The sequence below is a fragment of the Callithrix jacchus genome, chromosome 4 (genome assembly GCF_049354715.1).
Source record: "Callithrix jacchus isolate 240 chromosome 4, calJac240_pri, whole genome shotgun sequence".
NCBI lineage: Eukaryota > Metazoa > Chordata > Mammalia > Primates > Cebidae > Callithrix > Callithrix jacchus.
This window is the reverse complement of record NC_133505.1, coordinates 69,824,416-69,840,780: the sequence shown is the minus strand read 5'-3', so window position 1 is coordinate 69,840,780 and position 16,365 is coordinate 69,824,416. Positions and strand designations below refer to the sequence as shown.

General features: G+C 34.1%; 1 protein-coding gene across 1 annotated transcript in view; it reads left to right on the top strand.

The window, feature by feature from the left end:
- Positions 1-16,365, top strand: part of EYS (EGF-like photoreceptor maintenance factor) — a 1,911,700-nt gene that overhangs the window by 997,301 nt on the left and 898,034 nt on the right. Inside the window, exons 22-23 of the mRNA XM_035296026.3 lie at positions 1,131-1,323; positions 2,435-4,198. Coding sequence (XP_035151917.3) covers positions 1,131-1,323; positions 2,435-4,198 — 1,957 coding nt within the window. The remainder of the gene's footprint in view (positions 1-1,130; positions 1,324-2,434; positions 4,199-16,365) is intronic.

Genomic DNA, 16,365 nt, shown 5'->3' with positions numbered 1-16,365 from the left:
TTCCTTCTATTCAATGTTTTGTAATAGCTTGAGAAGAATTGGTGCTAGTTCTTTTTTAAAGTATGGTAAATTTGAGCAGTAGAGCCATCTGGTCATGGGCTTTTCTTTGTTGAGAGAAGTAGTTATCTAACATCAGGAATCATCTGACATTTATACAAACCTTTTGGTGTGAGTTGAAAGTGATTACAGAATATGGAACTGTGAAACAACCACCTACATCTGAAACAAGACTTAAGTATTCTGCAAATTAGATGTAATATTGAACAAATTTTAGAACACCAAAACAGGGATGCCTATTAGGTATGTCTTTAGTATTAGGAAATAGACATGTATTTGTATTTTTATTTTAAAAACATTTTGAAATATTATTTTCTTACAAATAATTCATATAGTATAACTAGCTTTTAACTCTACATTTACAAAAGTATCTCTCTGATCCATTTGTACTTATTTACACAGCATCACAATTTTCTTTCACAGATTCTTCATGTCAAAGCTATTTTACAGTATATGGTAGAAATAGCCTATTTATGTCAAACTAAAATGTGTAAAAATCATTCCTACTGTAAGCCAATACAAATTAAAATTAGTTACAAATCACAAGAATATGTTTTTAAATTTTCTGTTGTAGACACTGCATTTTACATTAGTTTCCAACTAAATATGACTTTTAGAACAGAAAAGTTTTAAAATTTGTAATGTAACTTTTTATATCCACATGAATTACCATACAGTACAAATTCCTCATTGGAAACTATCCTAAAAGCAACTGTAAAATAGTATTTTGACTTAATATTAAAGGAATTAAGAATAAATTTGGGCATTAAGCTGTGCATACCTCAAAAGGATTGAGTCAATTTTGAAATAAGGGTAAAATTTACCGTAGAGATTTAATTTTCAAGTAAACTATTTTATTTGAGCTATCCAGTGTGTCTAAGAAAATGCAAATGCATCTCAAAACAAACTAAGGGTAAAATTTACTGTAGAGATTTAATTTTCAAGTAAACTATTTTATTTGAGCTATCCAATGTATCTAAGAAAATGCTAATGGATCTCAAAACAAACTTTAAAATTTCTCTCAGGAACAAAGAAACTGAGCTTAATTTCATTACTGTAATTGTCATTTGCAGACCCGCTCCATTGGGCTTCTTTGTGATGATGAAATAAGGAGAATTAGCTGTTTACCTCCCGTCTTTCAAAGAACAGATGCCATTGTCACACAGATATACGCAGTTCCCCCTTCTGAGACTTTGGTCAGTAGCTTTCCATCTGTAAAGGCTACAAGAATATCGACCAGAGTGGACACTTACCCAGTTGATCAAGGTAAGGAAAAGTGAGTAAGATATTTAGAACTTTGAGGTTGGAAAATGTTGTGCTGTAGAAGCATATTTTCTGAGTTATTTAAATCTTTTTTTCTAAGATACATTGTTTTATAAGTAAAAAATTGAGCATTATTTGATATGTGTCCTATTTTGTTTTGTTTTAAGCAATGTCATTTTCTAATACTATATCTGGATCTGTAAAAAAATGTAAATTATCAGTTTCTATTTCACTGTATAAATTTTGATAGACAACTGGACCTCAATCCCAACACATTTTGTTTTAAAAAGGCCTTGTGCTACTTGCCTCGATGTGTCTTTATTTAATCTTCTCTGAGTCATTAATGTAATTTTTTATATTTCTATCAAATTATTTGACTAACACTCAGATAAAAGACATGTGCTTATTTTCCTATTGTGAATTATTTTAACAACTTAAACTGTTTCTTACATGTCCTATTATTTACCTTTCTAAATCAAGTGATGTCACATTATAAACAGTACATTGTACATTAACTTTCAAATTTACTCTTCATGTAGTCAGTGTCATGTATGATAGAGTAAGTATTATAGCTTTTAATAAATTCTTTGTTTAAGAAAAAATAATTTTGAGACGTATTGAAAATTCTAAATAGAAAGATACGTTTTCTATTTTTTGTCTATGTAATTTCTATTCTTTTAAAGAATTAAATTTAAATAGAGTGTTATCTAATAAAAAGGACATTTTGCCCTTGAAAAAGTAAAATAATATTTTAAATGTTTCTAACCTGATAGGACAAATATTCATTGTGTCAGTGACAAGGAATTGTAATTTTTCATGTTTTCTATTTCAAGAGTCATTTAGTTGGGAATATGTGAATTATGTGTAATGTCATTTGTTCTGACGTTAGCCCTCCCATGGAGTGTGAATAATAAGAATCTTTGCATTTATGCAATTTGTGAAGTCATTAAACATCCTCATAAACTTTTATTAGAAATATGATTTACAGAACCATATTTGTCTGCATATAATGGATATGAGGTGGCAGTACAATTTGCTGAAGACTTAGCCCAGGGCCAAAGGTGTTCATTTTTTATTCATTTTTCTAATTTTTTTCCACTTTTCCTTTTTGTAGGTCCAAAACAGACAGGTATTGTCAAGCATGACATTCTCCCAACCACGGATTGGGCAACTTTAAGAATTAGCACATCCTTGGAAAGCTACTTACTCAAAGAATTGATTGTCACTAGAGAGCTTTCAGCAAAACATAGTCTTCTTTCTTCCACAGATGTTTCCTCTTCTCGATTTCTGAACTTTGGTATTCATGACCCAGCACAAACTGACCGGGGCAAAACATCTGTATCAAATATGCCTATTCAAACTTCAGCAGCCACACTAGGTTTCTTTCTCTCTGATAGGAGAGCAAGGACCCCATTTATCATGTCTTCCTTAATGACAGATTTTATTTCTCCTACACAATCTTTATTATTTGAGAACTATCAGACTGTTGCTTCATCTGCTACCATAATGACTTCAGTAATTAGAAGCATTCCAGGGGCTGATATTAAGTTAAACAGGCACTCATTACTCTCCCGTGGATTCCTGCTTACAGCTGCCTCCATAAGTGCAACTCCAGTTGTTTCCAGGAGGGCTCAAGAGGATATTGAAGAATATTCAGCTGTTTCTTTAATTTCAAGAAAAGAGCACTGGAGATTGCTGAGCTCCTCGATGTCTCCCATTTTTCCTGCTAAGATAATTATATCTAAACAGGTAACCATCTTAAACTCATCAGCTGTGCACCGCTTTGATACAAAAGCCTTCATTCCCAGTGAATATCAGGTTATTACTGAAGCTTCAAGCAACCAGAGACTCACAAACATCAAATCACAGGCTGCTGATTCTTTAAGAGAATTAAGCCAAATATGTACAACATGTTCTATGACTGAAATAAAATCCTCTCATGAATTCTCAGATCAAGTTTCACATAGCAAACAGTCCCACTTTTATGAGACATTCTGGATGAACTCAGCGATATTAGCCAGCTGGTATGCACTAATGGGAGCTCAAACTATCACTTCTGGGCATTCATTTTCTTCTGCTACTGAAATAACGCCATCAGTGGCATTCACAGAAGTGCCATCTTTATTTCCTTCTAAGATGAGTGCAAAAAGAACAATTTTATCTGCATCCTTGGAAGAATCCATTACCCTATCAAGTAATTTGGATGTTAATTTATGTTCGGAGATGACTTGTTTATCCATTGTCCCTTCACAAACTATGTCTTTAGACTTGATGAATTCTGATTTGACTTCACAACCAACTAATGATCAACTGTCAGTATCAGAAAACATTTTAAAACTATTGCAAATAAGACAATATGGCATAACTATGGGACCCACTGAGGAACTAAATCAAGACAGCTTATTGGACATGGAAAAATGTAAAGGATCTCATACACTGTTCAAACTTCACCCATGTGATAGTTCTCTGGATTTTAAGTTAAACTTACAAAGTCATCCAGATGTTACTTTAAGGACATATTCAGAAATTATACATGCAAATGACCTAAAAAATAATCTTCCACCATTGACAGGCTCAATTCCTGATTTTTCAGAAGTATCCACCAATGTTGCATTTTACACAGTTTCAGCAACTCCAGCACTTTCAATACAGACTTCCTCCATGTCCGTAACTAGGCCAGAGTGGCCAGATTTTACAGATTATGTGAACGCTCTTAAAAAGGACATCAAGACTTCTTCAGAATGGTCCAAATGGGAACTTCAGCCTAGTGTGCAGTATCAGGAATTTCCTACTGCCAGCCGTCATCTTCTCTTCACTAGATCTTTTACTTTATCTTCACTGGAATCCATTCTGGCACCTCAACAGCTGATGATTTCTGGTGAGTTTCTCAGTTTCTGTTCAGTAAACTTTTAGAAATGAGTTTCTTTTCTATAGAGAAGAAAGAGCCTGTCATGGTCACCAGGTGCTCTAAACAGTCTCATTGTAATCAGGGCAGCAGTCAGTTCAATGGAGAAGGCACCTGCTGTTGTACCTGACACAGATGGTTATTCTTTATGCACTGCCTCAAAAGCTACCAGATCAATACAGTAGTAGGTTGGAGACAGCTATACTGCTGGCAAGCAATCAGAAACAGAACTAGTTCAATTCATTACAACAGATCTTTCAAAGTTTAGAAATAACTTTTATTATTCTCATTTCTTGAAATAGCTTCTTTGTCAGGTTGAACACAATATAGCATACTCTTTCTAACGTTATCTTCAGTGCTGGCATTTTTTAATATGGGAAAGATGAAATCACTGGAACTTTATTGAGATTTCCTATCCTCTATGGCATGTTATATCATTGTTAAATTTAAAATTGTGGTGTTTCATTTTATATGATTCAGAATATAAGTTACTTCCATGTCTTCTATTTAACAAAAGCACTATACAGAAATTGAAAGACGTAATAGCATCTGTAAATTTGAATTCAGAGTCTTCATATATTATTGACAATTCAGTTTTATTTTTATTTTTATTTATTTATTTCTAATTGCATTTTAGGTTTTGGGGTACATGTGCAGAACATGCAAGACAGTTGCATAGGTACACACATGGCAGTGTGTTTTGCTGCCTTCCTCCCCTTCACCCACATTTGGCATTTCTCCCCATGCTATCCCACCCCAGCTCCATGCCCCCCACTGTTCCTCCCCTATTTCCCCCAATAGACCCCAGTGTTTAGTACTCCCTTCCCTGTGTCCATGTGTTCTCATTGTTCATCACCCGCCTATGAGAGAATATGCGGTATTTCATTTTCTGTTCTTGTGTCAGTTTGCTGAGAATGATGTTCTCCAGATTCATCCATGTCCCTACAAAGGACATGAACTCATCGTTTTTGATTGCTGCATAATATTCCATGGTGTATATGTGCCACATTTTCCCAATCCAGTCTATCATTGATGGGCATTTGGGTTGGTTCCAGGTCTTTGCTATTGTAAACAGTGCTGCAATGAACATTCGTGTGCATGTGTCCTTATAGTAGAACGATTTATAGTCCTTTGGATATATACCCAGTAATGGGATTGCTGGGTCAAATGGAATTCACTTTTCTTAGATAACACTTGTTACTTTAAAGCACATTTGAAATCACCAATCTCTTCTCTCCTTGTAATTGCTATCAAATTGGCAAGGATGTAAAAAAGGAAAAAAGTTTGAAGAATTGCATTTTTCAGAAAGAGAAAATTTTTTATTATTTAAAGATGTTCTATCTTGTGGAATTTTAAAGGCTGTTTTGTGGGAGTGAAGTTAATTTTCCTTGTATAAAAAAATGTTGACTGTTTTTATGTCTGTATATGTATGGGTGTGTGTTTTTGCTTCACATATTACCTCAACCTTTAAAAGGCTTTATGTGTGTAATTTATGGCTGAAAATTCAGTAACATGAAAAAGCAAGTCATTCTGTTTGGTGGTATATTCAATATGCTATAATTTTCTCTACACAGTCTATTAACATGATAAATTAATTGCAAGTTTAAAGGTAGTATTCCCTTGTATGTTTACAGGCTGATAGAATGTGGTTTAGCTGATATGACCTATACACAATGCCTAATACATCTTTTCTCACATAAAAGGTTCTTGGTAAATGTAGCAGAGTTAAAATGTATCTCAAATAATTTACCTCCTAACCACCTCTTAGAAATTATCAGGGCACTAATTCTTTATGACCAGGAAATTAAATTTTAAGTTTGGTCTTCTTAAACATAATTCTGTTACTTTTTACTTTTCCCATCCTTCTTTCCCATTGCAACTTTTCTTTGATTATTTTGACCTCACCCACATCTCCTAATCTCCTTCCAGTTTTTCTTGCCTTCCCAATCATTTAGTCATCATGATACATCATTTGCAATGCAATTTGTTGGCATTCTCCAATATGTTCATCAGGGTCACATCAGTGAATAAACACACTCTAATTGGGTATTTGGGGAGAGTTGAATAGAGTGATTATTTACTAAAATGTGGTTAGAGTTTAAGGAAATCTAAGGATAGTATGGTTCTGAAGAGACCAAAAACAGCAAAACATAGTTACCAGCCTTGGGCCTAAAGAAATAGAGGATGATGGTTTCCAGGTTCATCTATGTCCCTACAAAGGACACAATCATTCTCAGCAAATTGACACAAGAACAGAAAATCAAACACCGCATGTTCTCACTCATAGGTGGGTGTTGAACAGTGAGAACACATGGACACAGAGGGGAGCATCACACACTGGGGTCTGTTGGGGGGAAATAGGGGAGGGACAGTGCGGGGTGGGGAGTTGGGGAGATATAGCATGGGGACAAATGCCAGATACAGGTGAAGGGGAGGAAGGCAGCAAATCACACTGCCATGTGTGTACCTATGCAACAATCTTGCATGTTCTTCACATGTACCCCCAAACCTAAAATGAAATTAAAAAAAAAAAGAAACAGAGAAAAGAGAAGGACCAGAACTTTAAAAAGAAAATCTTCTAGATTACAGAAGCTGTAGCCTTTGGAAGTAGGACATAAGTAATCCAATGCAAACAGACAGGGAGGAGACTAGAGGACACCAGACAACCCCTTTCCCATTGGCTTCTAGTCTTCTGCAGGTGCTTCTTATTAACCAAACCCAGTCAGTAGCTGGAGGCTGAAGCCAGTCCTTTGAACTGATCTCGGTGTTTTCAGGGTAGAATAAACAAGGGTGGAAAGAAGATCTGGAAGAGCAAATGTTGATATATTAGGTTTCTACATTTGTCAATTCCCAGCTTATATTTTGTCAAAATTCATAATAATGTCTTGTTTCACTAAAAATCTTATGGATATCCTTAACTAGGCTCTTAATTATTTTAGGCTATCCTAATTAATTTTGAATTGGCTTCTTAAAATTTTCATCAGGGTGATTTTTAAATTTTTTTCTAATGTTTTTAGCATGAATGTCAAAACCATCTTATTTGTTTAGCAAATGAACTTAGTTTTAACTTCTCAACTGACAAATACCATCTAGTCTAATTAGTCTTATTTCCAGACTCCATCATAAAATTATCTGGCAGTGAAGGAAAGGAAAATGAGAAGCCCTGGTGATACAATTGGTCCAGAGCTCTATGCTTAAAAGCCTATTCCTTATCCATGGAATTACTTTCACACCTTGTCAAAACTCAATTGGTGATATATATGTGGGTAAGCTTCTGCAGTCTTAGTTTTTTCCTGTTAATCCATATGTCTTTCTTTTACCCAATTCCAAACTGTCTTGATTACTATAGTATTTCTTCTTTTAAAGTTGTTTTTCACAATGTAGATGCAGATGTTTTCCTAGTGGTCATTGTTTGGTATCCATAAAAGGTTGGGTTCTAGGAACCTGCATATACCAAAATCCATAGATGCTCAACTCCCTTATGTAAATTAGCTTGTTCTTTGATTTTTTTTAACCAAGTTACTCTCTAGGCACAACATACTTACATCGTTGTTTGATTTAAATCTCATTATAATATACTTTAAATAGAAATAGAATGACAAATATTTCCAAGATGGTAAAGGATTAGTATAGTATTTGTATATTTTATTACACATACAAGGATCTAGAAAACTTTTTTTATCATTTTATCATTGAAAAACCTAAGTATAGGGATATATTTTTGATGATAAAGAAAATTTGATAATTTAACACTGTATTGCTTATTGGAAATTTGTAATTATATTAAAGTCAAAACTTAAAACTAGCATACATTATTATTATAAATATGGACTTAATATAAAAAGGCAGTTGAAATACATATGCAATAAAGTACCTAAGGTAGCAAGCCCATCATTTTAGAGTCTTTTGCTCTGGTAAATTTTTCACTTTCTATTGGGCCATGAGGAAAAAAAATTGACACTCTGAGCAACCTCTTGTGATTAGCAAAGTGAGGCACCATGGAGCCACCTCTATCAACATGTTTCTTTGAGTTTTGTATAGTTTTTGAAGTGCATAATTACTGATGCTGTGGTACAGTGATCACTCTATTAAATTGAATCAAAGTTCTTTTCTCTGACATCTAAACTGGACAAGTTTGTGTGATTTAATTATTATATATATTTTTTGAGACAGAGTTTTATTCTTTTTACCCAGACTGGAGTGCAATGGCACGATCTTGGCTCACTGCAACCTCCACTTCCTGGGTTCAGTCAATTCTTCTGCCTCAGCCTCCCAAGTATTTGGGACTACAGGCATGCGCCACCATGTCCAGCTAATTTTTATATTTTTAGTAGAGATGGGGTTTCACCACGTTGACCAGGATGGTCTCGATCTCTTGACTTTGTGATCCACCCGCCTCGGCCTCCCAAAGTGCTGGGATTATAGGCGTGAGCCACCCTGACCAGATGGTGTGATTTAATTTAACATACAAAGGAAATAAAATTTAAGAGAAAAAGGGAACATATTCTAGCAATTTGTCATTATTTTCCTACAGCAATATGACTATATATATTTTTCTACTAGTTATTTTGGAAGGAAATAAGAAAGAGCAGCCAGAGCTTCATGAACCAGATAGTCTCAAATAGCAACAGATATGAAAAATAGAGTGTTTGAGTTATATGTATTTCATTTTTAGTAATAAAACTCTAATTTCAAAAGTGCACACTGTTGATAAAATTCTAATAAATGACATGGGCATTTCCTCTAAGAATAAAAAGGATGAGTTAAGATACTTAATAATATAATTAATAATATATTTAATAATCATTAAACAAAAAGACTTAATTGATAGTTTATTAAATGTGTTCAGTTTTTCTCATTTGCTTCTTTCTGAAAAGATTTACATCTTCAAGTCTTTTTGGCATCTATAATATTTCCTACTCATACCAATATATAAATAGCTCACAACGATATTCAGTATAATTCTTCATGCTGAAACAGAAGAGATAGTTCCATTAAACTCATTAACAGTTCAAAATGCCTTATGTACACATGTGCAAATATTTCTTAGACATAATTTAGAAAATGTAATGGAAAAATACATCCAGTGTCTCAGTCTATTTGTAGTACTGTAACAAAATACCACAGAATGGGTATTTATTTCTCAGTTCTGGAGGCTGGTAAGTTCCAGATCAAGGTGCCATCAAATTCAGTGAGTCTCTGGTGAAGGCTGTTTCCTCATATATAGTGCATTCTAGGTGTCCTCATGTGCAAGAAATGTCACAAGGGCTGAACTCACCAATCAAGCACTGTTACCAGACACTAATTACAGCCATAAGGGAGGATACTTCATGGCCTAATCACCTCCTAAGTACCCTACTTCTTAATATTGCAGCATTTGGGATTGAGCTTCAACATGAATTTTAGAGCAGACACAAGTATCCAAATCATCGCATTAAACAACAAAATATTCAGACTATTGCATATTAAAACCATACAGTGCAGTTGAAAAAGTAAAATGAACCAACCATAAAAGTATATAAATAGACATATGATATCTAAATTTAAGTGCTTGGAAATGTAGGCTCTTAATGTTACATACAGTATTTGAAAAGTGTAAAGAAATTCCAAACAACTCCAAATAGGATGATATTTCGAGCTTATATTTTAAAGTACAAAAGTATAACCAAGAAAGGGCTGAATAGAAAGGACAATAAGAGAACATGTATGTTTAGGTAACATATTTAAACTATAGTTAAAATACTATATTGCTCCAGACAATGCCGATAAAAGGAAATACAATAGAAAGTATAGATACCCATGCTGTATATAAAATTACATCCAAGGAGGAATTGTGAGTTCATAGAGAAAGATTATTTACTGAATTCTGTTGATGCATTGCATTATTTTGAAAACTTTCTCTACATTTCAGATCAAAATAAATTCTATTACAAATAAGCACATAAAATTGAAAAACAAAACATTAAATTATCTGAAAAAAAGTCAACATTTATTTTAGATAAAGTGGGTATGTGTGCAGGTTTGTTACCTGATGTATTGTGTGATGCTGAGGTTTAAGGTATAGATTCCATCATTCAGGTAGTGAACATAGTATCCAGTAGGTAGGTTTTTCAACCCCTACTTGCTCCCTCCCCTACTTCTACTACTCCACAGTGTCTACCTGTTTCTATCTTTATAGGTACTCACTGTTTAGCTGTAACTTACACATGAAAACATGCAGTATGTTGTTTACTGTTCCTGTGTTAATTCACTAAGGATGATGACCTCAAGCTGTACATATATTGCTGCAAAGGAACTTGATTTAGTTCTTTTTTATGGCTGTGTAGTATTCAATGATACGTATATACCACATTTTATTTATCCAGTCCATCATTGACTGGCACCGGGGTTGGTTTCATGTCTTTGCTCTTATGAATAGTGCAGTGATGAATATGTAAGTGTGTGTGTCTTTTTGATAAAACTGTTTTATTTTGAGTATATATCCAGTAATGAGAGTGCTGGGTCAAATAGCAGTGTTTATTTAATCTCTAAATGGAAATTTTTAAAGTCTGAAAGCAAAATTAGAAAATTATAAATTAAATGTTGATAGTGAGTACATTTTATAGTACATTAAAACTAATTCCCTTCTAAGCCAAAAATTACCTTAAATATTGTTAAAGAAAATATATGCAGCCATGTCTTGCTTTATAAGACAGAGATATGATTATTAAATGTTCTTTTAAATTGATGAGAAAATGCTGACCACTGGAACAGTAAAACAATTTTCAAATAAAACCTATAAATATGCATTAAAATATATTCAAAAATTATTAAAAGCAACCCAGTATCAAATTCAAAGTGGGACACAAATTTTCACTACCTGTATGTGAGCGTTTTTTTTTCTAATTGTAATGGTCTGAAGTAGGAAAGTCACAGTGAAGACACTATATAGGTGGGAGAGTAAATTGGCACCATCTTTCCAGAGGATTATTTGCTAACAGAAATTTTTAAAGCATTAAATATAATTTCTATTTTAGAAAATTATTACTGATGAAAATGATATTAAAATTAAAATTTGAAAACAATTATCCTAAGATGGTGGCTTTATTAAATAAATATTGACATGGAAAACTGATTCTCTCATCCTATGAAACAAAAATGGTAAAACCATGTATACAACCTATTTTTAAATACATGTATACATGCACACCACATATATTTAACCTAATTCTTCCAGAACCTTAATATTGTTTTTAATACTTATTTATATTTTCTGCATGTTTTACACATTAGCATATACTTTTTATCAGAATGAAATATGTTTTTGCAAATATGTTTATAGTGAGAAATTAAGATTTTTTTCAGAAAGCATATTTGGTCATTTTATTCATATTAGATTAAAATATTTACAAAATTTTTAAAAATATGTAAAAAATTATTATAAGTCATAGCATTATAATAAATAGTTAACAGGAAATCAATTGAAAAAAGTATAGTATATGTCTTGGATGGAACACAGAGCTATATTTTACATCCAAACATGCCATCTACATATTTTTAATTATTATGTTTATGTTGAAATCATTAATCACATTTCTATAGCATAATTTACATTTTAGTGAAATTAGAAGATCAATTGGATGAAATTAATCACATCATTTTATTCACTATCCTGTTGTTCATTGATGGTCTACTTTGTGACAGGCACCAACCACAACTATGATTGTTTGCCTGCTTGCTTTTTTGGGCCCAGAAATGTTCAAATATGAGCTACACCTCTTTAAAATAATAACATCTTTCTTTTTTTCTACCTATTTTGAATCATATGTTTATATCCTAGAGTTTTTTGAATAATGTTTACATCCCAGTGTTTTCAAACTCCTCATTCTTATTTTTAAATTTTGTAAAACAGCAAATGTGGAAGTTTTCCTTCTTCTTAAGACTATTAAACACCAAAGATGGTCTTACTATAACTGAAATGTAGACACTTCCAACCATATCTCCCCAAGTCACTTTGCTACATCAAGAGCCACTCACGACCCTTTTCCTGTGGTCAAGGAAGTATTTGCATAGAAGACAGAAGCTTTTGTAACAATATATAGTAGTCATTTTTATTGTAACTTACTTAGAATATATACAGTTCACCCCATTTAGAACTGACCTAATGAATGCTGCTGGTTTTCCTATCGTGCCCGACTGTTTCTGCTGAAACCCAGCACACACGAGCAATAAGATCAGAAGTAAAATACTGGTACTTTCTTTCCTGTACATCTCCTAGCATTTTCCTAAACAATGAAAGCCCTGGGCTTTTGTGCTTTTTTGGGTTGTGCTAGTTTGCGGTATTCAAGAGCATTATTTGCATTTCATTCCCACTAGTCACTGCATGGAGTAGTATTATTGACATTATATACAAAATACAGTAGAGTGGTTGTGATAGTTTAATAATACAACGTTTTTGTGCAATGCTACAGGTTTTTGATTTTGAAATTCTTTCATTTTCATTGCTGAATACCCATCTCAGTGGTACATGACCTTGGAAAAATAGCATAGAACAAGGATTGGCAAACTATGGCCTGCAGGCCAAATCTGCCCCAATCCCCATTTTTGTAAAGAGTCTTACTGTAACACAGCTATAACTATACCAATTTATGTACATCAGCAGTCCCCAAAATTTCTAGCACAAGGGACCAGTTTCATGGAAGACAGTTTTTCCACAGCGGGCCGGGGGATGGTTTCAGGATGAAACTGCTCTACCTCAGATCATCAGGCGTTAGATTCTCATAAGAAGCACCCTAGATACATGTGCACTTGAAAACAGGGTTCACTTCCTATGAGAATCTAATACAGCCATTGATCGGATGGGAGGAAGTAATGTTTGCTCCACTGCTTACTTCCTGCTATGCAGCCAGATTCCTAACAGGCCACAGACAGGCACCGATCCATGGCCTGGGGGTTGACGACTACTGGTTTACATATTATCTATGACTAATTTTGTACAATAACAGCAAAGTTGAATAGTTGTTACAGAGGTTGTATTACCCAAAGCAAGCCCAGAATACTTACAAAATTCTTCTTTATAGGAAAAGTTTGCCAGCTTCTGATATAGTGATGCGGGTAAATTTTGACAATTCTCAGTTCAGTTTATTTTACTTTTCAGGTCAAGTTTTAGTGTCAGCCATACATGGACTCAGAAAAGTTTAGATTTCAGACCTCCTTAATCCTATTGTTCTATCTGAAGTCACAATGTCCCTGTCTTCTCTACCACTCTGATGGCACCCTATCATAAAGACATAGACAATGGCAGACACCCATTATCTGCTCTTTGTGAAGCCCTCAGATCTCTCCAGTGTTGGCTTCAGGGGTGTGTGATCTCAGAAGGACTTCACACTTGCTGGAGCTATGGTTTGTAATATCTGTAATAGCTCAGTGAGACTCAAGGAGAGTACAAGGTAATGGCATTATACAAGCCACTGGCTTCCAAAAAGCATTGTTAGGATATGCACAAATCAGAAAGTAAAATGAAAGTAGGTAAGTTAGTTTTCCTCAGTGTTTCTACTGTTGTGGTAAAAATAAAACGCATGTACAAACCGTGAAATATGAATTTTGTCATTTTGATGTTTTCTCCTAATTTTTAAATTCTCTTACATTTGTCATTAAAGCTGACACTACACAACATAAAGATAAATGGTAGTATTTATGCCAATATTTGAAGATGTTAACTTTTCTTACATAGAATGATATTAAACATCATATAAAATACCATAAAATAATGAAAAAAGACCATAAAAAAGCTTTATATCTAATTATCTGTAACAGTACATTTTCCCTACTTTTTTTAACAGATAGTCCGGATTTTCATTTTCAACTCAGACCAGAAAATTTTGTACGTAGCCCTATCCATGGTGCTACTATTTTGTAATTTCCTTCTCTACTCTGCCACCCCAGTTTTATGCAGACTCCTCTTCACATGCTGACCACTTAACTGTTAGAATCCTCCAACATGTGCTCTGAGATGTTTCCCGTCACTGTCTTTCTTCTTTCTTCCTTTCTTTCCACACATCTTTCATTCTTTGGTCAATTCTTTTTCCTTTATTCCACAATTTGTCTTAGCATTTTCACTCATAGCTTCAAATATGTGCAGAGATATATACTTTCTTATTTTGTACTGTTTATTGTGTTTCACCTATAAGCCTGTCAATACTTTAAACTTGAAATAAAATTGCTACCTTTCCAAAATCAAAATATTCATCTCTTTCCCTACCCATATTTTATTTCCCCTGATTCATTTCTCAGGTGAAACTTACATCCATCTGGATTTCTAAACTTCATGCTAAACTTTATTTTATCAAAAGTACTATGAGTTTTCTTTATGAATTATCTCATTCAGCTTTTATGTCTGTTTATTTTACTCCGGTTTTGGCTCGTATGATCTCTTTTGAACTAATGCAGTACTTTCTAAATGGACAATTTGTAGTCTCTATTCTTTCTATTCTGTCTTCTATTTAGAGGTTTAAAAATAATATATACATTTATGTATTATTTCCGTTCCTCTATTTAAAAAGATACAAGAGTTACTCAGTTTTTATGAGAAAAGTTTTAAAATCTTTAGCATTCCAACTAGAATATTCAACCTGATTGCATCATCTAAAGTCCTTCTCTACCACTCATTTCTAACCTGTTTTATGAGTCACCATTCCTCAGTGCTGTCATGCAGTCGTACAGCTCTGCACTTTGGTGTTCATAGTCCCTCCTCATGAATGCTCTTTATTGCCCAGTTTATCAGAATTCCTGTCCTAAAGCACATTCAAATTTCACTGCCTATTGGAAGATTTCTGTTTAAAAAAAAAATCTTGAAGATTTAATTTTTTTCTTTTTATCCTTGCCCCCAGAGAATATTGTGCATAACTAAATGTCAGCTTGACTTTGGCCATTTGTTGTTTCTGTTAATTACCTTCAGCAGTGTTTGGCTTTTTCAGGAGGAGTTACATATTAATAGATACAATATTTTATCCGAAGCTTTGCTGTAAGGATGGAGATCCCAGGAAAGGCTGTAAGACATCTATCTTAAAAATTGTCACAAAGACTTATCAACTTAATATCGGTTAAGGAGGCTTAGCTGTGAAAGTTTTTATGAGTGGCTCAAGCCTGTAATCCCTGCACTTTGGGAAGCCGAGGCGGGTGGATCACGAGGTCAAGAGATCAAGACCATCCTGGTCAACATGGTGAAACCCCGTCTCTACTGAAAACAAACAAAAAATTACCTGGGCATGGTGGTGCATGCCTGTAATCCCAGCTACTCAGGAGGCTGAGGCAGGAGAATTGCCTGAACCCAGGAGGCGGAGGTGAGCCGAGATCGCGCTATTGCACTCCAGCCTGGGTAACGAGCGAAACTTCATCTCAAAAAAAAAAAAGTTTTTATGAACAGAGTAATGTAAGCTATGAATATGTAGAAATCTAGGAATAGAGAACACACTGGAACTAAAAAAATAAATCGAATGCAATTTCTTCCTAAGGAAGAAGCTAAGTGGCTCAATATACAGTAATCCCAATAAATTATCAACTTAATTATGGCTAAGAGCAACTTTGAATGGGTAAATGATTTGGTACCAGGAGACTCTAGGCAGCTAGTGAGACGTGTAAAGGTAAGAGGTCATGGCTTATTTCTAAGTAACCAGCCAGTATAGGGCTTGATTCCAGAAGTCCAGAATGCAGGATTCATGTAGAAAAGAGCTATCTGTTTTTGAGCAAGGTTTCAGTACAGCAGAAATTCAGAACATTAATATCAGCTCTCCACTGAAAATATGAATGAGAATGAGCATTTTCATGTTCTAAGCAGAGGACCTAAGCCAATAACCCTGTCTGTGACCTATTCCAGTGATAATAAGTCTTGTGGAGGACGTTTTTAGGGAGAAAAGGGTTCAGCCAAGAAACAACACAGATACTCAGTGGACATCTCTATAAATCATGGAAATGAAGACAAAAATTCCTGGTTTCAAGGATAATTATAATAGTAACTGGCATTTATTTAGTACGTGCTTCATAAATGAGAATGATCTGGGGTTGAAGATTTGGTCTCTGTACAACTTTGCAGATGAGATATAGGCAAAGACTATCTTGGCTCAGGTTCCAGTGAGTTGGCATTAGAATTTGACTGTATGAAA